Source organism: Pelmatolapia mariae, linkage group LG14 (assembly GCF_036321145.2).
Source record: "Pelmatolapia mariae isolate MD_Pm_ZW linkage group LG14, Pm_UMD_F_2, whole genome shotgun sequence".
NCBI classification, from domain to species: Eukaryota; Metazoa; Chordata; class Actinopteri; order Cichliformes; family Cichlidae; genus Pelmatolapia; species Pelmatolapia mariae.
Genome location: NC_086239.1, coordinates 30,079,073 through 30,102,406, shown reverse-complemented (window position 1 = coordinate 30,102,406; position 23,334 = coordinate 30,079,073). Strand labels below are relative to the sequence as shown.

At 42.7% G+C, this 23,334-nt stretch overlaps 1 protein-coding gene across 9 annotated transcripts in view; it reads left to right on the top strand.

Moving 5' to 3' along the window:
• The window catches only part of robo2 (roundabout, axon guidance receptor, homolog 2 (Drosophila)), a 257,690-nt gene that overhangs the window by 99,587 nt on the left and 134,769 nt on the right, over nucleotides 1-23,334 (top strand). For 8 of the 9 annotated variants that reach the window (XM_063494100.1, XM_063494102.1, XM_063494099.1 and 5 more), the window contains exon 2: nucleotides 17,201-17,527. In XM_063494100.1, the coding sequence (XP_063350170.1) occupies nucleotides 17,201-17,527 (327 nt within the window). Of the gene's footprint in view, nucleotides 1-4,022; nucleotides 4,535-4,671; nucleotides 4,774-17,200; nucleotides 17,528-23,334 lie in introns of those variants that run through there. The other variant, XM_063494105.1, reaches the window with a different exon arrangement.

Sequence of the window (23,334 nt, the reverse complement as noted above, 5' to 3'; positions counted from 1 at the left end):
ACTTTTTCAGCGTAATGTGATATTGGGCTGTGTGTATTAAAGAGTAGAAGGAGAGGAGGGAAACAGTGATATCTAATAGATCTATGGACTCATTGTCACGCTGAAACAGAATCAGTAAAACTTGCTAAAGAAGGAAGTAATATTTCAGCGAATGTTAATGCACATGTGGTGATGTGTTTGCGAGTTCTGCCTGTGCCACACTCTGCTGTGTGTGTTTATGTCTGTCACTGGATTGTATAGGAATGTGTGTGTGTGTTTGTGTGCCCGTGTGGGCGTTATTGCCAAGGCTAGTGCGAAGCAGAGCACAGCTTAATATCTATGTTTGACATAGAGGCCCATTAATAAGGGCCTGATCCGAGCTGGGTGACAGGACTGCTGACAGAGGAGGATCATGGGGAAGAATCATGCCCTGCTGAGGGAGCCTGGGCTGCAGGTAGGCCCATTCTGCCTTCCCCAGGTGTCATTACGGATGCTGGGTAGGGAGCATAGGAGGAAGGGCCGCTACTGACATCTACATTAATCACCCCTCCACACATCAAACCCCCACCCCACCATCCTCTGCACACCACCTCCTCCCACCTCCAGCTCCTAATCATCCCCACGCAGAGACCCAAACCCAGTAAGGGGATACTCAGCCATGAAAGATATCCAGCTAAGAGCTCCCCAAATACCACTCTGATCTGATCATGAGTGATGTTGCTACCTGAACCTCTGACCTGGCGCACAATTAAAAACACTTTTCTTTTTCTCCCTCGGACACGCAGGAGAAGCACTTCTGCTGAAACTACACACTTTGTCACTGTCTGCATGTGATTCATAGTTTGCATTTGGATTGCACCACAGTTACATGCAATTAAAGTGCTGCAAATACCTCTGCTGGAACATGTAGCCTACAAACCCCCAGAGTCCGCAGATGCTGTTGTACACACTCCTGATCATCTCGTAGATATCACTCGGTCCACTTGGGGACCCCCTATTGATTCTCAGCCATGCTTTTATCTGCAGAAAACAACCACACTGTAGCACTTTGTGTTCACAGCGCTTTGGTATAAGCTGAGCCTCGTCATGGACAATTCTTAGTGAGAAAAAAACTGCAATAATTAAAGGGTGGAGCATTTCATATGTAGGGTGATCATGTCAGTCGTCTTTGATGCTTCTCTTTGTTGTATTGATTTGCAAACTGATATTTTGAATACTTATATTTGCCATAAAAGTAAGTGGACTTGACCAATTAATGTCATGTCATTTGACAAGTAGACGAGGATGGATGAATGTAGGTCAACCGTCCCAATGAATGGCTCCACCCATGGATCCGTCAATGAGCAGATGTTCTGGGGACATTAATGGGTAATTATCTGATTGATTATTAGTTTTGATTTAATTAAAAACACATAATTGCACACAAAAACATGACAGCAATTAGTCTAGGTCAAAACAAATGATTCATTTCAGCATCTGGTGGTAAATTCATATATATTTTGTCTCTTTGTGGAAAATAAGGCGCACTTGCATGCTTTTAATATATTGGAGTCCTGCGTTTTTAATGCACTCGTTCCAAACCGCTGCTCCTGATTTGCTTTCCCCCCAGTGACGTCAGCCTCATTTGTTTGTGGTTACACCTCATCTGCAAGCTTTCAGTTTTTGAAATGAAAGAACTAATCAACCCAAGCAAACCTTGTTTGTCAGTAATATTATAAATGTCACCCTAATGAAAGATTTGTAATGTATTTCCAGCAGTGGAATGAAGCATAAGCTTGTATCCTGGTGTCCGTGAGTTATCAGTCCGTTGCTTATGCCCCCCAAACTCATTTTTATGTAACATGCCTTGTCCTGAGTAAACACAGCCTCCAGTTTAATTAAAATAAATCCACTTTGAGCTGATATTTAGAAAGCCACAAAATATCACTGCTTGTGCTACAGATAAAGTGATTGAGAGTGGGGAATAAAAGGCTGGGCTTGGGGGAGAATTACACTCTACTTACTTTTCCATCAATGAAGCCATACACTCCATTGTTTATGTTTGAAGTGGGCTTTTCTTTTTCGTAAATGACCTTTCTCCAGTTCCCTTTTTTCTCCCTCTCCTCTCTTTTATTTGCCTTCAACCCTCAGCAACACTGATGACACAATAAATTTCTGTTTGCCTCTTTGTGTGTCTGTTTGTGGCTGCACGCATCTGCTAGAATCTAGGACACTGGAGAGACACTGAGAAGACAGCATTTGCATGCAGCTCACAAACATATTAAAATATGAAGACAAATCACTGTGTCTGGCCATCTGACAATGCTCCCTGCAACGAGAGCCAGCTAGCAAACTTACAGCATGTCGCAGTTCCCCGTAAGGCCTTTACAGGGCAAGCTTCGACATGTAGCTCAACAAACAAACAGAAGAAAAAAGGGCCGTGAACAGTCAAAGCTATCATTAAAGGCGGTGGAAGTGTTTCCTTCTGCCACAGCCATTCGATCATGTGCTTTAGCCTGTATATTGTTTTTAGTGGGAGAGCAGGGCTTTCAAAGACATCTTGGGGGCACATATGTTGGGCTTTGTTGTATGGCTGACTTTGATGTAAATCACAAAATGAGAAATCCAAGCCTTTCAGCCCACACTTCTGCTAATGTTGCGTCCATTCAGAGGAGAAACAAAGCACCAACTTGTTAGATTGTGCTTTCCATCTTTTTACACTGGTGTGCCCAGAGCTGTATTCTTTAATTTGCAAGCATGCTTATTTATTGCTTTGTGCCATTTTTGCTTTCTGAAAGTCGTTTGAATTACACAATATACTGACTGGGGAAATGAAATGATAATAGTTTGGTACAAATTTTGGAAAACAGTTTGTCAGCGTAATCATAACTTTTTGATGTAAAACAGTGCATTCGGCTTGTTATTTCCTAACATAGAAGATTTGAGGTTTATTGTACATTGCGGTGCTGAAATTGCCCCTTAGGTGTGGCATTTATCAGATCATGTGAATTCATCTACTTGATATAACACAGCAATGCTCGCAATCTCCAGGTTTTCTTATATCCGTCACACTCCTGTTGGGTCTCCATATGCTGTACCATGGCATTAAATATTTAAAAAAAAAAAAAAAAAAGGGCATGGTAACAAGAAGGTAGCCATAGCTGACACCAGTAGGGGGAGCTCACAGTTCATAGCTCCCCCGTAATAAACCCTGTACGAAAACGTGCAGAAGGCTGCTGCGCGGTAGTTCAGACCACATACACGAACCTCCCCTCTATCTCTGACCATCAGCACATCTCTGGTCCTCCTTGTTGTTTCCAATCATGATTTGGCCATGATTAAAATTGGATTGTAATAGTTTTGTTCTCTGCATTCCGTGTGTGCGTCTGCATATCTCGCCCTTAAAAAGACATTTGTGTATTTATTTGTTGGTATGCAGAGCTGCTCCTCTCCTCATCCTGGGGCAGGGGCTCGGTCAATCAGTCATTGATTTCTGACAAAGATCATATTTACAATTCTGCTTCAGTATCTCAATGGATTAATATCCTCATGCAATTCAGCTTAGTGTAATTTGCCTGCGTTCAAATATGGAATATATTGATTAGCAGCTTTATCATATGATGAATGAATTCCATTCATAAAATAACGTGATTCTTATGTTATCCTGTTTTCGTTTTCCACCCTTTTACCGCTGTTGCCTGTGCGGATGTAGTTGTTGGCCCCACTAGGAAATGTTTCAGTAAATAAGATGCTTAAACTCCTTGATGTCTTCAGATAACATTGTTCTCCAACATCCAGCCCTGTGTGGTGAACAATGACTGCACTTGAGGCTGTAAACGTATAAAAAGTTAAACTCCTAATGTGTAAACATTCAAATATGTGTAAAGTGGTTTTATGGCTTTATTATCCTCCCTCTTTCTCTCTCTCTGCTTGAAATGCTTATCTTGATTATCACAACTTAAGAGAGATTCGGGCTGACGTCCAAACTCTCCTCGTTCTCAAACCACTAGGCTGCTCTCTCCGCGTCTCGCTCCTGATTTCGCGAACCGATCCTTGTTTTGTGCGAGTGCGTCGAGCTTCAGTGTGGTGGGCTGCGGGCTGTGCGCAGAGACCGTGCGCTCCTAGCGGCCGCGCTGTTGAAACCCAAAGGCAGAAAGAGAGGAGGATGTTGAACTGTAGAATGACTGTACATTTACAGCGCTGAGCACATGGGTCTTTCGGGAGCTTCTTCTTGCTGCAATAACACAACTTTCTGGAAATGCACGATAGCTGAAGTTTGGTTTGCTGCCGAGTCGTTTCTCCAACTATGGAGACGTCGCTGAAGATTTGAAAGGTGCCAGAGACGCGTCTCAAGGACCCGATAACGAGCGGAGAAGTATAGACACTATGCTGTGTTTTCCAGTGTGGACTTAAATTACCTTTCTTTCAGACTCTGTTCGTTACAGCGTGTACAGTAGGTCATCTTGTCAAACAGCAGAGACTGCAGAGGAACTCACGGGGCAAGCAGGGATAATATCCAAAGACCGAGAGTTTGGATTCAAGGTTCGCTGTGTATTTACATCCCGCTCTGCTCCGGGTAAACTACTACTTTAAATGGATCCTCTCTGTTTCTGGACCTTAACACTGGCTTTTGTCAGTAAATAGGGCCCATCCATAACTCCTAGAAACACGGAATTGACTTGATTGTCATTTTGGACATATTTCTTTCTGTAGTGAAATCGAGGATTTACGCGCCCGCCGTGGATGGTTAATATGCTAGTATGGGTCCGCTAGCGTTCATCCTTGTCAGTGGACTACTGTATTTTCAAGTTGATGGTAAGTTACTAAACGCGTTGTTGCGTAAAACTCCTTAAATATATTATAATGTTCTGTTCTTCCCTGACTCCGCAAGTCCCTGCCGTGCAACACCCAGTTTAAAGCCAATTTTGTTTCTCATTTATTTTACAGTTTAATTATTATAATAATAATAAGTCGCCATCAGTATTGGCTTTTGGGTGATAACATGACGAGCTTGTGGAGTTTTGATTTAAATGAATTTACATCTCCTCAGTGCTTATTTTTCATTTTCTTCTCTTTTTTCATCCACTAAAGTTGAAGCAAAAAAAAAAAAATCGAAGAAATGATTAAAACCAACAAAAAAGCTCCTCCCAAGAGGCTAAAATCGGAGCAAAGATTAGGTTTATTTTCTTTTTATATGCAACAGATGAGAAAAAGCTGTTCAATATAATATAGAACCATAGCTCATACCATGACAGAACACTTTAAATGTGTTTTGAAACACTTCTGACTGTGACACAGGTTTTAGAGAAAGCTGAATATAAATGATTTCCAGGTTCTGTCACAGCGACTACAGGTATTTCCATTGCAGAGGTGAGAGAGACCCTTTTGGAAAAGGAAAATAAAGAACGTATCAAACATATGAGATTCGATGTGGTATAAATGGAAGTAGTGCTGTATAAAACAGACAGTAGCCTAGTTCTGCTCTGTAGATTTGAGGGTCATTGGCCTGCTTCTTATATGTGCTATACAATACTCAGCGTCTGCACTCTGCACTACATGGCGTGGTTTCTATGCTTTAGGATTTCAGAGCTGTGGTTGTGCGTTGTGGTGTAAGCTGACCTAAACCAAATCTGGAACAGCGCCACAGTTTATTATTTCCATTTGTTTGATTAATGTTTAATGATGATGTGGATTACAGACAAGATTGATTCATTTCTGCAGCCAAAAGCTCCTGCCCTCTTGATCCAGTCTACCACTGAGTGCCCAGTCAGCATCTTTATATTACATGCTTCTCAGGATTCTCTGGCCTACAAGGGAACTAGTTTAATAGAGGAATTAAAACAGCTTCAGCTAGAGAGTTAATGTAATGACTCACAGCAATCATCAAAATAGGACAGCTTAGGTGACGGAAATCGTGATTGGAATGGGTCCAACCTGTGACTGGCGAAACGATAATCGGTATTAAGATGTATTACCTTCAAATTCCGTGGTCTGCTTTCATTTTAGTGCTTCTTTTGAAAAGGACACACCTTTTTTTCAGTCGTCTTGCACACTGTCTGCACAGACAATCAGAGGCTCATAATCAAAGAATGAGAAAAGAATACTTCTGATGAGTCTCGTGCTGGGACATTATATTATCATACGTGAGTGATGATTCACACATATGTTTGTATTGCATTGTTTGCTCAGCTTATCCATATGTGAACCAGTTTTTTTGTTGCCCCTGAATGCAAGAGTCTGTAAGGTCCCATTTTTTCTTTTCTTTTGCCTGTCAACCCACGCTTTTGTTCCTCACAGCTGCAAGTTTTGGTTCTGAAGCGTCTTAGTTCAGTGTCCACGTTTAGTAGTTTGCAAATCAAGTCTCCTTTCTTCTGGGAATTGAATTTTTTTCCCTTTGGCCTTTTTTGGTGTTTTTTACTCTGTTCAGCCACTGGTTGCTAAGCAGTAGCTGATGGCATTGCTAGCTGGACAGAGAGAGAGCAAGCACATCTCCCAGGGAGCAGTGGATCTTCCCAATCATTTGCCTGTCACCCTCCTCCCCCCTCTTTCTTGCTCTCCTATTCCATCCCAGCAGAACTCACCCATCACCCAGCCTTTTAAGAGGTAATCTTAGGGTCCATGGAGAGGGAGGAGCTTCCACTAAGAGTCCACTTGGGCAGACAAAAAGGCCTGGAGTTGCATTCACTGGGCTGCATAGCCAACAAAGCCAAGACTTGTGAATGGCGTCAGTCACTGTTTAGTGTGCTGTGATTAATACTGCTAGTGTGCAGGAGAGGACTGATACGGGGAGGGAATAGGTGGAGAAAGTGGATGTGTGTTGGCTGTTGTTGGCCAGAGTTGGAACACATTTAGTGACCCGAGACAAGTTGTGCATCTGAAAACAGTTTTACCACAGTGTGGGTTTTTTTTGTATGAAACAGGCCCACTGCAGTAGGATATACTTTCTGGAATACACATGTCCGCAGCTGTTTTTGTTATCTTACAAACTCTGCTGTGCTGCTTTTGAAGCTGGTTTAGAACATGCTTTGCATAGTGGACATGCACTCCTGACCCTTTGCTATTTTGAGATCTCCTGCATGCCTGTGTCTGATGTAGGAGCTGGTGACATCACATTCATCCTGGGTGATACACCAAGAGGTGCTGAAATAAGGACCAACTTAAATATGTCAAGGAGGCAGTTTAGATGGCCGCTTGGGGATGGGGTCGTTTCTGTGCATAGTGTGTAGTTTTTGATTCACCAGCGGGGTTGGGGCTTCACTAACGCTGAGTCAAGAGAAACTCAAACCAGGAGAGCGTGCGCGTGCGTGTGCGTGTGTGTGTTATGGAAAGGAGGAGGGACAGAATGGGTGCAATCAAATCTAAAAACTGAGAGAAGAGTGGTTTAACAATACAATCTTTTAAAGATAAATTGCAAGGCTGATGCTTTATTACCAAAGAACACTGCAAACTAACAACTCTGTTGATGGTTATGATTAAATGAGAGAGGTTTATAGTGCTGGCCTATAATGGAAAGTAAGCCCAGATTAAAATAGTCTAGGTGAATGATGAGGCAGGCTGAGGTCATTGTGTAAGAGCCATTGCGATTCGTGCCCCAAATGTGATTGTTCTGCTCGAGCTGGCAGTGTTTAGGCAGTGTTATTGTAATTGCGGTTCATTTGCTGGAATGGGGTTGCTGTAATGATGAACCTTCATCTGAAATGTACAGTAAAGTCCCCTCTCTACTGTCTCCCATAGTCTCATCACTGTCAAGGAAGTCGCCTTGCTCTTCGCCATGAAGCGCTACTGTTTGTTCTCTGATTAACATCAAAAATGAGTTAAGACAACAAGACTGAAGCTGGTGATCGTAATACAAAGTGACCAAATAGGGAACGAGGAAATGGGATGCGGTGAGCACTTGTCCAGTAAAAATCAGCTTCCTGATCCTTTTGTGCCATTTAAGTGTTACTTGGCCGGTAACGTTGTCATGTCATCTCCTATGATGTTTTAACAGACAAGTCTGGCTGCTCAGTGGATCGTGTTTCAACAGCGATCACTTCACACATTCAAGACGTGATAAAGTTTGAGCTCTCCATAAGTCTTTTAAATCACAAAAATAATGCCGTGTGATCACTCAGATATAAGAGGACTCACAGCTGTTTTAAATTCTTGAAACACAATAGGTAGTGTCTTTGCATTTTCATAGTGCAGATGTGGGAGAGAAAATGTCAGCATCAGACAATGCACATGGCTGGTTTTCCTCTAAGACCAGCAAAATGGAGGGAAGGTAATGCCACTTTTCCCTGTTTTACCTCCGCTTTATTAAGCCCCAGTCAAGCATACCCCTGACATTTACAGAGCGGAATTGCACAGAGAAAAAGACAAAATAACTGAGAGATTACAACAGGACCAAGTAGAGGTTTAACACTGTTAGGCAGACAGCTAGTGTCTTTCCTCCCACAATATATATTTTCAGATCTTCCCGCGGCCTTGCTCTTCCCCTGTATCTCACGTACACACATACTGTCATTGCTCAGGTATCCCATCAGTGGCAGTGTCAATGAGGGTGGAATTCAAACAATGAGGAGTTCGTTGTACACCTGTGATAGGAGCATAAAGTGGGAGAGTGTTTAGGTTGGGGTGGGGGAGGAGTGATATGATGAATAGAGATGACTAAAGCAGGTAAAACAAGTGGTAAGGGCCTTCACCTGTCTCACACACCTGTACTTATAGAATACACACCTGTGCTTACCGCCTGGGCCCCAGAGCACAGATATAAGCCTCAGTCTCTTCTGTCATCGTCTTTGTTTCGCAAACAGCAGATTAAAAGTTGTAAGGGGGCCAGCAGTAAATAAAGGTGCCGTTGTATAAATCAGGATGTGCAGGATGTGTTACTCATTTACACTGTGGAGTTGATGAGCAGTCCTATCAGGAAAAATGCATCGTCAGAGCACGGCAAAACAACATGACATAAGGACTGAGTATAACGGAAGCCGGTAGTGATGTAAACATGGAAGGGACTGAGTGTTTGTCTTATCTGTGTTTTCATGTTGCAAGCTGCGCTGAAATGTTGTTTGGGGAAAGCATTTATTTACTCTGTGTCCTGTTGCCCTCACCCTGCCCTCTGTTTGGCTGTCTCGCGGCAACCTTCAGATAGGAGGAAGGGGTGTCAAGGTTGAATGACTCAGTACTTGGAACTGTATAATCCATGCTCATAGGATAAAGCCCCCCTACACAAACAAACACAGATACACAAATGCAGCGTAAACTTACAGACTATACAGATCTATACTGGCAAACATAAAGTGATTGCAGGAGGATAAAGTAAGAAGAAATAATGCACAATTACAACTGTGGGGGGATGTATGTGTTTTTAATTTTCAAAGTTTTAAGCCAAAAAACAACCCATACTCTCTTGTTCTTCATTGTCAAGACTTTGTGTGACAGTTGTACCTGAGCTGAGTATCTCACCAGTGTTTTAAAGATGAGGTCAGGTCTGGTGATAAAAATGCATGAGCTGTCTCGCAGTGCAAGACGTATGAAGATGGACAACCAGAGTACGACACTCAAGCACACATCCATCACGCGCAGCAGTAGTCCAGCACAGCTGTAATGCCACTCAGAGTGGTGGAGCCACTGAATAAGTGTCTTGTTCCACCGTCTTCATCTCCTGCTCGGTCTATGGATCACCTAGCCATGACAGCTATCCAGCTTTTCTTACCTGAAGCTAACTGGTGGATAAAAACCTTTAGAAATACAAAGACTCCAGACTATAGACCATCACCTCATTAGAGTAGTGTTTCAGAGCAGAGGCTATAACTTTGATGATGCACAAATGAAAAATGCACACATCTCTCTCTGTCAGTACTGTAGGAACCTGTTCTTGTCGTGTCCTTGCTGGGAAAAGAAAAAAATGGCACCCCACTGCTTTGTAAACCAAGTCACCATGACCCGGGGCGAGTTGATTTACTGTATATAATGACTCCTGGTGAGACTGGCTTTGCGGTTGAAGTTTCAGTGTGGAACGTGGCATCAGCCAAGTGTCACAACCGTTTCGGTGAAGAGGACAAAAGCCCTAATCACATCCTTGAACATTTGAACTCTCCACTTTCACTTCCAGGATGGTGATGATTTTTTTTTCTGCATAGCTGCTCCCGGGCATTTTTCATTGAGAGGCTCTGCAACACAGAGCCAGCTCCAGAATTATGAACTGCTGTAGGAGTGTGTGGGTAAATGTGTTTTGGAAACACTATTAATAACCATCAAAGTCTTGTTTTGTGTTAGCGTGGATACATGGGCCTCAATAAACTGAATGAGTCCTCTTCCACTTACTGCTGGCACCCTTGACCCTGTATCCCAAAGCAAGACCACACTAAATGTCTTGTGGTATAAAAATTTAATAAATCTTATTCTGACTTGCTTGGCTGCACCTTAAAAAAGAAAGTATCAGAGCCGGTGCTTTGCTTTCTGAGTTTATCGGTTGGATGGTGTGGTTATAACTCTAATTTTTCATGTTTCCATCTGGAGTTAAGCTTATCTAAGGACCACTGGAGTGCTTGACATGCAGGGAGGACCAATGTGTTTTTATATTTCCTTGCCTTTTTAATAACTTGGGTAAGAAATCCTCTTAAAAACTTTTTGGGTTTGACCTTTGGCCTGTGAAATAATATCATTATTTTTGAGAAAATACTTATTTTTTGTTTGTGCACTTACATAGGAGGCTCAGGTTAGTTATTTACCTTCTGACTACCTGATGTCTCTGTGTGACATACATATGCTGATCCTGAAGAGGACTCAGCTGAATGAAATGCTTGTGGTTAGATAGCAGAGAGATACCGTTTCTGAATACATCACATGCCTGGTTTTGACCTTTCTGTTTAGTCTCTTTTTTTTTGTTTTCTCCTGAAAAACTCCACAGCTAAATTTAAGTTAAATTAAGGTTTCCATTATTTGAATAGCTTATTATTTTGAGTGCTTTATGAAAAGTGTGTCAGTATCTCCCAACCTAACTGTAGGCAGCTAAATAAGTCTATTTAGGATTAGTCAGTCCACTTACTGCACAGTCACACAGTCACAACTCAACACCATGTGTCACCTACACCCTTCTCTATCCTCCTCCACATTTTATAAAAATCTATATTTTTAAATTTCTGTTAACACTTGAAAGTGATTTTGAGTCAGCTGTCTTTACAATTACACGCACTCTGCACACACCGATATACCATGAAAAGATAGACCTAAACACTGCTGCTTTCTTATCTAATTTGTAGAACATTTACAGAGATTAAAATGACCAAAGAAAATTGGACTCTATTACGATAGCTTATTACTGATGATCATTGCATGACTGGAGGAAGTGAACATTACCTTAACTGTAAGGGATTCTTTGTAGTGGAATAGGAAGGGGAGACTGTGAGTCATAAAATTTCACCTCTAAAATGTTTATTACTTGGCTGGAATTGAAATCGTTGAGTTTCCAAGCATACAACTTTAATATCAAGGTTACTGTCATGGTGCAAAGCAAAGGCCAACAGTCAAATGCTAGAGCAGAGGCTCTTCAAAAGGATCTGCAGGAAAAAAGAGAGGTTTGAAAAAGGTGGGGTGGCGCAGTGAGCTACACGCTTCACTGGCCCAGGAATCGGAAATCATTTAATCTGCATCACGCAGTTTAGTATCCCTACCAGTGGCCTGACAGCCCCACAGAGCCAGCACTGTACTCCTTGTACTAATCAGTCCATACAAAGAGAGGAAGCAGCACGCTTGTCAACACTTTTCCCTTTACAATAAAGCAGTCTTAACTGTTTTTACGTTATCCTGCTCTTCCTCCTTTAGTATCTTTTTGCAAGTCAGCGATCTTCGCTCTTTTGAGACGAGGCAAGTGCTGAAAAGTGATAAGATCGCCTTTTCTGTGCATGGCTACTCATAGTAGGGTGGAGAGTAAGAATGAGGGGAAAAACAAGGTTGAAACTCCTTGAAATACAAGCAATGTGAATCAGCCCTTTGCAGTAAAATCAGATATTCTGTTTCCCACAGTTATCTATTTATATATTCCATCTGCATGGGGGAGAGAGTAAATACATGGATGCAAAGTCAATTTGACCCCACCTCGACACTGCCTGAAATACACTCAGAATGGAATTCTATCTGATATTTGTTAGAGGCAAGCATGGATGCATTGAGGGGTTGGGAGCAGCTCATAGAATTACCCCTGTGTTTGCTTTCAAAGTATGGATCCTAGCAGGAGAAGAGAGGAGCAGTATGCGGAGCACTGAGGTGGAACAGACTCCATCATGTGAGCCAGTTACCTAGTTGAAACCCCTCCCTCTCTTGAAACAGAAGATGAAGCGGAGGAATCTGCTCTGCACCTGTGAACACTCTTCATTTCACTCTGTGTGTCTTCAGTTTGAGGATTCTGCTGTATCGAGTGGCTGGCCGGATGCGCTGGACTGGGCTGGGCTCCAGCAGATACAGCAGGATGTCTCCAGTGACACCTCACTGAGATGGGCTGTTTGTCTGGTATTGGAGTATACTGGCGCTCATGCGCTGTGACGCCACTGACAGCTTGGCATAAAGAAGATGAATTTCGGGTGCAGAACGGGCTGCTTGGAAGTGTCACGGCAGGGCCAGTGCTGAGGCATGGAGGGCCAGTAACATCCGTCTTTCACCATCACCAGTTTCCCCCTGCTGCTTTATCGCATTTCCCCTTTGATGACATGACGGATATGACTCAGTCACCCTCACAGTGAGGACAGCATGTAACAGGACAGGGAGCAAGTGAAATGGACAGAGAGATATGGGGAGGTAGAGGCGGAGATGCATAGAGAGAAGGTTGAAGTGGGAGGTTGAAGAGAAGTGGAGAGAGTTGGGAGAAGTGGGAGGCAGAGGGAGGGTATACTTCAGATTGGACAACATGGATCTAATGCATAATTCATTCACTCTGAAAATTCTTTGAGGTTTTCGGGGGTTTTTTTGGACAATTTTATATTCACTCAGTCCACTGGGTTTCAGCACTTTCTGCCCGAAATACCTCTGCCTGTTCACTATCCACATTATAATATTACTGCATTCCTGGCCCGGACCTTGGTTTTTTCTGTTTGATGTTTTATGGCGCTTTGGTGACCAAAACTTTTTGCCTTGGTCTGGGGTTGCCATTGGTTACCTCTGATCAGCATGCATCTGTTGGTAGAATAATTAATATCTCTTTGGGGAGCCCTTCCTTCAGTGCTCTTCCTGTGACTGGTGTGTGTATTGATTTGGTTGGTGGGAGAATTTCTCCTGGGAGCTAATAAAAATAATTACAAAAAGATCATCAAAGGCCTGGCCTTCTGTTGCACACATGAATAAATATGTGACAAAGATAACAGAAAAGACCAGTTCTAGGTGTGTGGTCAGTGGCAATGCAGGAGAATGAGTTGGAGTTAAGCAGCTTTTTATCTCGGATTTAAACGACAAATGTTACCCATCTTATTTTGTTTAACCTATATGTTTTTCAGTTATATTTCAATGCTAATGTCACATATTGGTTGAAACACTATAGCGGGAGAAAAGCGGGTGCTCAAATACTGCACATTTCTTGGATAACAGCACAGCGAAATTGCATCCATTTCAGTGAAGCTGACATAAGTAGACGGGAAGAAAAAAGGCAGAAAAGAATCAGCTTCTGGTTCAGTAATCCCTCTCTGATTTCATTCCCTGTCTGTGTGCTTGTTTGTTTGTTCTGTGGTTCCTACTTTTCTCCAAAAGTGGATGACTGCACAGCAGTGGTGAAAAGTAATGGTGGTATTATTGCAGACAGGGGGAAACACAGCATTTTGATTGGAGCGTGTGCCCTGAGACCCAGTGAAGTGCACTCGCCTCAGCTCAGAGAGCACTTGATTGCACAGCACCAATGATCACATTAAAAGGGCAACAGAAAGCCCATTTACCGTAAAGAGAGTGGGAAAAGGGGCCCAATAGGAAGCTGAAAATTGACTTTCGCTCCTGTGAGGAGCTAGGTCTGATGGCTCAGCAGTGGGAATGTATATAAAGTTTTTTAATTTGATATTTTTGGACAGTGCACATTCAGGGACATCCCTTGTTCATGGAAGCCACATGAGGGCTGTAGTAGATACACTCGCTTAAGCTTGTGCAAATATTTTTCTTTGCACTTTTCAAAGTGAAACTGCTCACAAGGTTTATGTGTTGAAGTTTTCCAGTATTGAGATTAATGGGTCATTTTCAAACCATATTCCACAGCATATGGATGTGCTTTTAACCTCTACACCTGACTCAGGAAGGACACTGACCAGTCACGTCTGGCCTTCTGTGCACCCAGCTTAGCTTTTTTTGGCAGTGAAAGGACAATTGTAGAGGCATCTGCTGTGTTCATTTCCACAGGAAAGAGGAGACCAGATGGAGACTCAAGGTTTAAGTGATTAGAAAGCAGTAGATTGGAATACAAATTGGATTCAAAGAAATTAGACTGATAGAAATCGAATGGAGTCACTGCAGTTTAGTCATGTCCATTGGCCTTAGTGGAAAGCCACTGCACGATTTGTGGATTATTGGGGAAGCAGATGCTCCAATGAGATAAGAATAAATGTGCGTTTGACACTGGATCTGAGGGAGAAGGGGGCCTACATGTCTGTCCTTTATCTTGCCCTCCATTTATCAATGTCACAGTGTTAATTACTGCTTAATCTATTAAGTCACTTATTGCCAGAATACAAACTTGCTCTTTGCCCTCTCTGTGACAGGAAAATTGGCTGCTGGCTAGGTTATTGTTCCCTACTTTTGGTGAAAAAGATAGCAAGCAAAATACGTTAGATTTTTGTTCCAAACACCAGCTATACCTCTTCAGTTTTCTACATAATACCAATGAGATTAGATCATGGACTCTGGGGACAGAATATTACCTACCCCTCTACTACAGATCCCTGTCTGTGGCACCAGTTAGTGCAAGACACCAGGCCTGATCACTAATCAATGACAGGGAAATGGAGGGAATTAGCCCAAATTAGGAAGAAGAGAGAACAGACTGCCTCCTGTTCAGGGGTCAATATGTCCCTATCTGATCCCTGATTCCTGACATTTTGTGAACTAGTGCACATTTCCAGACTAAATCTGTGTGTTTTGTGTGTGTTTGTGTGTACATATGCACACACATCCACCACACTTGGTCTTTGAAGTGGATTTTATGCTGACCAGCAGGTTTCTGCTGGCTCGTGTCCCTTTGCCTGTAGACTCATGAGGAGAAAAGACCTCGGTACAGCTTGTCCTGGTTTCCCCTGGGAGGTTGAAGTGTAACGGGTGGTGGGATGTGCAAAACCCAGCCAAACAAAGAGCTGGAACCACCACTGTTATGCTTGCATCCTGTGTTCAAATTACCCCTTACATAAGCACAAAGGCCTATGTGGTATACTGCACTTCTGTGCAGCAGGCATCATTCTATTACCCCACTGTACTGCCCCCAGGGAAGGGCACAATCATCAACTCGGCTCAATCACATGCACACCTGCAACAGCTCATTTTAAGACAAAGAGCTGAGCTCTTAACTTAAGGCAACACTGAGTGGTTAACATTTAGCTGTCAACTGAAGCAGAGTTATTGATGAGGTATTGAATGGTTCAAAAGAAAAAAGGGTTGTTGGAAAACTGTGCCTCATTCCCCATTCTCTTTGCTGTGTCTTTGATTGCTGGATCAGACTGTTTGATTGTTGCATGGTTCCCATGGCTTCCTTGATATAAGAGTGTGTGCGTGCGTTTGTGTGGCCTACAATCTCTTATCACCATGGGTAAGACCTGGTCACAGACACACTGCGCACTCTGACTCGGGGAGCATTATCTTAACTGCCAGGCTCCAAAAGCTTACCCACTGTAAGCTCTAATGAAAAGGAGTGGGCCAAGGTTTTCAACCACAGGGGATTAGCATTTGACATTAGTCTGGACCCCAACATTCATATTCACATCACATGCCTGCTTTTTGCATAGTGAACTCCCACTTTTCCTGACTTTTGCTGAAAACCAAATATAGAGGGCAGATAAACAGCATAATGTGGGTCTATGTGTGTAATTCTAATGTAAGCTAACTGTATGCCTTCATTCACTGTTTGCCTATAGGTTCCATTACTCTCAAGCTCTTGCATGGGCTGAGAAGAGCAGATAGAATTTTTTTTTGACTAACCTGTTATGGTTATTAAAAGCTTTAATAGGCTTTTATTACAAGCTTCCATCCCAAGTCAGATATATAAAGGCACTTACCACTGCTATTTGGGTCCAGGCAGCAAGAAAAATAGCAAAAACAACTGCTTTTGTCACCTGGTTTTTGATCAATGTGAATCAAATTTGGGGGGGGGGGTTAAATGTGGATACATGTAGCCAGATGAGCTGTTTTGGGTGGGGTTTTTTGTATATATCTATTGCTGTTGAGTTGAATTGTAGCTTGATGGTTTTAGATGTCGCTTAGTGAGTAGTAACTGCATTTGTAAATTATGTATAGGCTGCCAAATCAACTCAGCAGAACACAGTGGATCGCAGTGGATAGTGGATCATTACACAGAAAGTAGTAGTTCTGTTGTCCTTCTTTTCCAGTATATAATAACTTGAGTTTACTTTTTATTTGAAAAAGTGGATTACCAGAGTTTCTTTTCCTAGTGGTTACTATTTGTTTGTTTTTTATGGGATACTTAACATTGAATTATATATGTCCATCAATTTTCTTAATCGCTTTTCCAATCCAAGGTCACATGGGCACTGGAGCTTATCCCAGCTGTCAGGAGCAAGAGGCAGAATACATTCTTGACAGGTCGCCAGTCAATATAAATGGCCAGAACATGGAAGCAGACAATCATTCACGAGACATTCACACTTACAGACAAAATCCCCAGTTAACCTAACATGCATTTCTTTTGACTGTGGGAGGTAAAAGGCAGTAGGTACCCAGTGGGCACTGGGTAAAAACCCCCACATATAAAGGCCACAGCTGACCAGTGGATTCACCCAGGACCCCTTTGCTGAGAAACAACACTGTTTATATGTGCTTTCACTGTGCCACCTGTTTATATGTTTTTCTTCTTTAAGAGTAAAAGTTGTCAATTGATACCTTGGAGACCGCTTCAGAGCCACACCACATAGCTCTTGCTCTGGGCAGAGGTCGGTCTTCCCGACCCAGACAACTTATTTGTTTTGTTGCCACTATTTTTCTATTGTTTGTTATGAAAGAGGTTCTTGACTTTATAAAGCTTATATAATAACATCACTGAACATAAATCATCCTTTTTTTTCCTCAGGATCCCGTCTGCGCCAGGAGGACTCCCCACCCCGGATTGTGGAGCATCCCTCTGACCTGATCGTATCCAAAGGGGAGCCCGCCACTCTCAACTGTAAAGCAGAGGGGCGGCCAACCCCAACAGTGGAGTGGTACAAGGATGGAGAGCGGGTGGAAACAGACAAAGATGACCCACGTTCCCACCGTATGCTGCTGCCCACCGGCTCGCTTTTCTTCCTTCGCATCGTTCATGGACGACGGAGCAAACCCGATGAGGGAGCCTATGTCTGCGTGGCCCGGAACTACCTGGGAGAAGCTGTGAGCCGCAATGCATCTTTGGAAGTAGCATGTAAGTCAAGAGTCTCTCTCCTTTTGCTTCACTTCTCCTCTTTGCTGGAGTTCAAAATGATTCTGCTCACATTATGTAATTTATAAGGACAGATAAAGAGAAATCCTGGTCTCACTGCTTACTGATGGAAAGACATTCAGAATACATTTTTGATCTAATCAAGCGTTGAAGCATTGACTCTACTGTAGGTACTTAAAGTAAACAAGTCAACAATTTCTGGCACTATTTTTAGTTAATTTCATTTTTCTTCTCCATTTACAAACAATACTAATTTCCTGCTGGTCTAAAAGAGCCACTTAAACCCTATTACGACCTCACAGTGTGGAATATTGGTCGGAGTTTTGGATAATGAGTTTTTTCTTCCATGCACTTGATAAATGTGATCCAAGCCCGAGGGATATATATTGATGTTGTGTGTATGGGTTGGAGTATGTACGTAAAGCTGCTGGTAGGCTTTATGATGGGAACATGATGGCATGGCTGACATGGCTCTCTCGCAGGTGAGTGGGGTCGAATGACAAGCACAGCTTGTGATGGACATTCAGCACAGGCCTTCTGAAGTCTGTTGGTGAATGGTGACAGGCATAACCTGAGCTGTAACTCGAATTACCTTTGAAGATGAGCCTACCCCCCAGCAGTCTCAGGATGGGCTTCCTATACAGCCACTCCCAGGCACCTCAAAATGCCCATAAGGCAGAGGGGAAAGTCCCTATGTCCTTATGTTGTGGAAGAGGAGAATTCTTATCATGAAAGTGACAAACTTTAGACAGTCTCTCAAAATGTTGAGCTGGACTCCTTAGACAACATAAAACAAGCAAAAATTGGAAATCAAATTTTTAGATTTTTAGACAAAAGAGAGCAGGAACAACATCCTCTGCCTGTAATTGTATTTCTGAGGTGATGACAGTAAAATTCATAGTTAGTTTTTGATCCTTAGGAAATGGGTTGGAGGGGGTTGGTCTCTGCTTCTGATCCACTGCCCTGCCTTCCCGAGGGCCTTCCAGTGGCCCCCAGGTGCTAACTGTGTGACAGCAGCTTGATCTATCGATTGCTGTAAGAGGCCTCTCCCACTCTAAATGAAAATTCATGAAAAATTGATGAACCCTCTCGATTATTTTATTTTTTTCCTTCTAACACGGTTTCTTAGCCTTTCTTCTTCAGTATTCTCTCTCTCTCTCTTTCTCATGGTCTCACTCTCCCTCTTTCTCATGTAATATGGACTGAGGAGCAGAGGGGGTTGAATAGAGGCATTGACTACTTGAATGGCTTAAAGGTGAAGGGTGAGGGGTCACTAGGGCAGGATGGAAGAGCAGAGCTAGGTGAAGAAATATGTAAAGCGCACATCTGATGGGTATTAACATTGATGCCAGGTTTGAGAGTGAGGTTCAGCATACAGGCTACAAACAAGTGTACAGAACTGGACATGTTTGTATAGCTCCATACACTACACAAGATATAACAAAAGAATGGTGTAAAGTAATCTATACAATAAGACAACACTACTGGCTAAAAAAATAAATACACTGAATTTTTCACTCAGTACTTTGAGGTCTTTACTTTTTAAATTACAGTGAAGACTTCTAATTGGAGTTTGATTTATTTTACCTCTGCTGTAAAACACTTAACAAGGACCAACTATGAAAACGTGAAATAAGCTGAACACTTGAGTATTCATTATAGTGACAGCATACTGGACTGAGCCTGTATGAGGCATAGCAGTTTGAGAATGACAGCAATGGTGGCCAGACAAAGATGGAGTGTGGGTGCAGGAAAAGGCTCTGTTCGACAGTCATTCACTGTGTTACTTGATTACAGTGTGATGGTGCACAAATGTGACTTTTTGTTAAAGTAGGGTAATTTTGATTTGAATTATTTTAATAGTAGGAGATCAAAGCCCTCAGAGGCATGTTGAAGAAAATGGAAAAGGTGAGGAGAAGGAAAAAGATGTTTAAAAATTCAGGTAGTGTGTTATATGGAGACATTAATTATTTGTTTCAATTTTAATAATACTGTAGGTAATCCTGAGCATCTTGAGGAAGAATTTCCTGAAGCTGATTGGCAGCATTTCTTTCTGAGCTAATCAAGTTTCTGGCTTAAGGTACCAAAATGGTCAGAAACAGTGCAGAGCTCCAGAGTCTTTTGCTATTGTAGTTTTGTCATGGTTAGAGTGCACTATCTTTTTCCGTATTTTAAATATTGACTATTTTTGGTCTTTTAAATGGGATTAGATGACCAAATAATTATGTTCCTTTTCAGTAAACTTTAGGTATTTGTTGACATCTACAAAGTGATGATTAGAAATTTAACCTCCGTGATAAAAACATGTGCCCATTTTGCAGCGTATTTCCTCTGTGTGTTTCATTTTTACTGAGATAAGGGTATCATAGAGCCTGAAGAAGAGGGAGGGGCACTTTGCGGCACGCTCCACGCCTGGTCTGTTTTGGGCCCTGGGCTTTCTCAGTTTTCTTTCACAGCCAGGTCTTCAGGGGGCTGCGGGGGCAGAAGGGGGGGGGGCGATGTGCTAAATCCCTCTGCATTCGCTTTACAGCAGTGATTAGCTTTATCAGGTCCTGACATCCGTCCAGTGATTGTAAAGCCAAAGCTAATCTCGCAAGAAAAAGCACCATTTAAATCTATATCCATGTTGAACTGGATTTGTGTTTATGATATGTCTTGTAACCCCCCCAAACCTCCCCCATCCCCTGCCTCGATCTCCCCCTCCATTGTATTGAACGCACCTTTGCCCCCCTTCCATTCACGAGTGGTTGAACAGGACCCTGGTGAGATAATTGAATTGCAGTTCTGAAACAGATTGAACTCTGTGTCCACTGAACAGAGTGGCGCTGCTGCATGCCAGGCATCAAGCTGGGCCGGACTCACCACTCTCTCTTTTAGAGGAGGAAATGTGGAGTGAAGAGGCAAAGGGGGAAGAGCCCTCCAAGAGGTGCCAGTGCATTATTAATGTGGGCCCGAGTGGGCAGGGGCACTTGTGCCTTTACTGGGCTTAGGTCTACAACCTTGTCTCCTTTAAGTGTTGGATGTTGAGCACAAATAGATGGACAAGAACATGAACTCTAGGAGCTGCTTTGTGTTATCTAGCTCCATGGTGCATGTGCAGAGTGTGGGGATAATGCCCAGACATCACTCTGCTGCATTTGGGGAGAGATTTCATTATAGCTGTTGTTCACTGTCCTGTACTTCAGAAGATAAGAGAACTTGTAAATGTGTTGCCTAGAGGGTATCGGAGCAGCCTGCCTTGTAATCTTACTCCTCTTCAAAACTGACTCCAGGCCAGCAATATGGGATATACTGCATATAAGAGAATGTGCCCCTTTTCTCTTTTCAGGATAAACTAGGTCAATGAGCAGGTTCATAAATCATTGTGAAGCCTGTGTCAGAAATGCAAGCTGCAGCCATCGCTGCTGAATAAATTGCTAGCACTGCGAGTATCTGTGTATATGTAAGTGTGACAAGGCACACCTGGGGCAATAGGATCCCAAGGAAAACGTTAATTAGCCCTATCTTTTCAGGTGTATGACGCAAACTACATCCACCTGAAACTAGCACATATCACTTTTAATTGAGTGCCAACTGTGATATAGGCCCTCTGACATGTCTACTTGTGTATTAACTGTATGTAATCATCAGGGGAAAGGCACCACATATAAATGAAGACAAAAAAAAGGAGTTTTAGATGTATACCTTTGCAGCTTTGTTCGGTTTTAACCTTTAAAAATGCAAATGACACTGAAATGAAACAGATGTCTTGGGTTGGTTCTAAATGCCGCTTGGAATGGGATTGGATGACTTTTAAAAAGGTCCTTTGATATCATCTAATGTACCACTTCTGCAATTAAGTGAATCGTTAGGTAGCAGTTGGTACTCGTACAACAAGGTAATTAGCAGGAAAATTGAGTTGGGAAAGGTGCGAGTGTTGAAGAGAGGAGGAGGGTTACCAAGCTGTTGCTGTTGTGTCCAGCATGAGGGGGGAGCTAATAAAGGGATGGGCCAAAAGGAGCAAGCCAGGTGGGGAGTCAGGATGAGCTGCACTGCTGAGCTCATCTGGACTCATTATTCCAGTTCAGAAATGAGAAAACGGGGTGACAAGTGCACACAAACAACAGACACTCACGCACTTACACACACATGTTCACAAACACCTGCCCTCATGCTTGTATAAACCCCGGTAGACTGAGGTTTAATCTGTGTGGGAGTCCTTGAGAAATAATGAAGGGTAATGAAGAAAACAGCAACAGCGCAACCATTACAGCGCATTAATGATGCATGCTATAGTTAGGAAATACAACACAGTCTCAGAAACTCTCATTTGTAAGTGTAATATCTAAGTGTTTTATTCATACCACACATCTTGACGTGTCTGTTTCTTTATGTTCTTAGATGTGTAAAACACAAATTTCCGGGTCCATCTAAAACAGTTGGTCTGGTTTTTCAATAACTTGCTCAATAAATAAAAGATCAGTTGCTCACACAGATAAAATAAACATAAATCTGCTGCTCACACCACACCAAAGTATTTTCTAGCTTATTACATTTTCATATAAAAAAAGTAAAAAATAATTTAAAAAACCTTCCTGCTGGAGCTCACTGTTGTCTGAGCTGAAACAAGCAGTGATGTGATGGAGGAAAAGCAAAAAGCTTACATGCAGAAAAAGTGGGAATGTTGTCCTGTGATAAGAGCGATGGGGAGAGAGGGCAAGCGTGTGAAACATATCTTCTCCTGATAGTGTTAGAGAGGAAAAAATCCCTGATTAAATGTGTCAGCTGGAGTTTGCTGACCTCTGTAGAGATCTTCCTTTCTATTCATATGCACACACACACACACACACACACACATATTCAGATGCACGGCTATAGTGTTTTCCAGCCATATACAGCGTCACGCAGCTTGATCGTATCACCTTTATCAGTCACAGATGGTCACAGTAAATGAGGAGCTCCTACAGATACCTAACTCCTGTGCCATGCTTGGAAAGAGGCCGGGCTGCAGAAATGGAACAGAAATTTGGAAAGTCTCACAGGAAGATAAATCATAGGAATACACTACGGTCACTAACAGCCTCACTGTCTCACACACACGCACACGCACACACACACACACACACACACACACACACACACACACACACACACACACACACACACACACGTACACATCCTGAGACTGCACTTTTACTTTCCTCAGCGGGCTTTGTGTCCCAGCTCTGACCTCGCCAGCTCCACCTAGGGAAATAGATTGCCTGTGTTACCTTTAGATGAAGCGACAGCAGTACTCTAGAAGGGAAATACCGCGCACATACATTGTGGCTGAATCACGACAACAGTAATGTAGAGGTGTGACAAAAGCTGCAGACAAAGATGGAAAATGCGGTGAGTAGGTGGCGAAGAGATCGAGTACTTAGATCCAAGTTTGGGATGACCTTTGACCATCTTTCTCAGCCTATTATCAGTCTTTTTGTCTCCTTTTCTTTCAAACTTCACCTCTCTACTTATACCATTATGTCACTTTTGAGTGTTCAAACTGGATTAAGTAAGTGCGTGGCGCTCCGTCAAGGATGCCATGGCCCGTCACAGGAGGAGTGAGCCATCAAGCAAAGAGTGCTGAACCAGCCGCTTCTCACGCCCATTAGTGGCCAGCAAGATGAAGCACCAGCCGCACCAGGTTTTGTTGTGTTTCTTTTATATACCCCGCTCTCGCTTCTGCACACTCTCCCTCTTTCTCCCTTCATAGTGACACTTTTATTGATGGCCTCTCCGCTCTGACAATGCAGGTCTATTGCTTTGTCTCT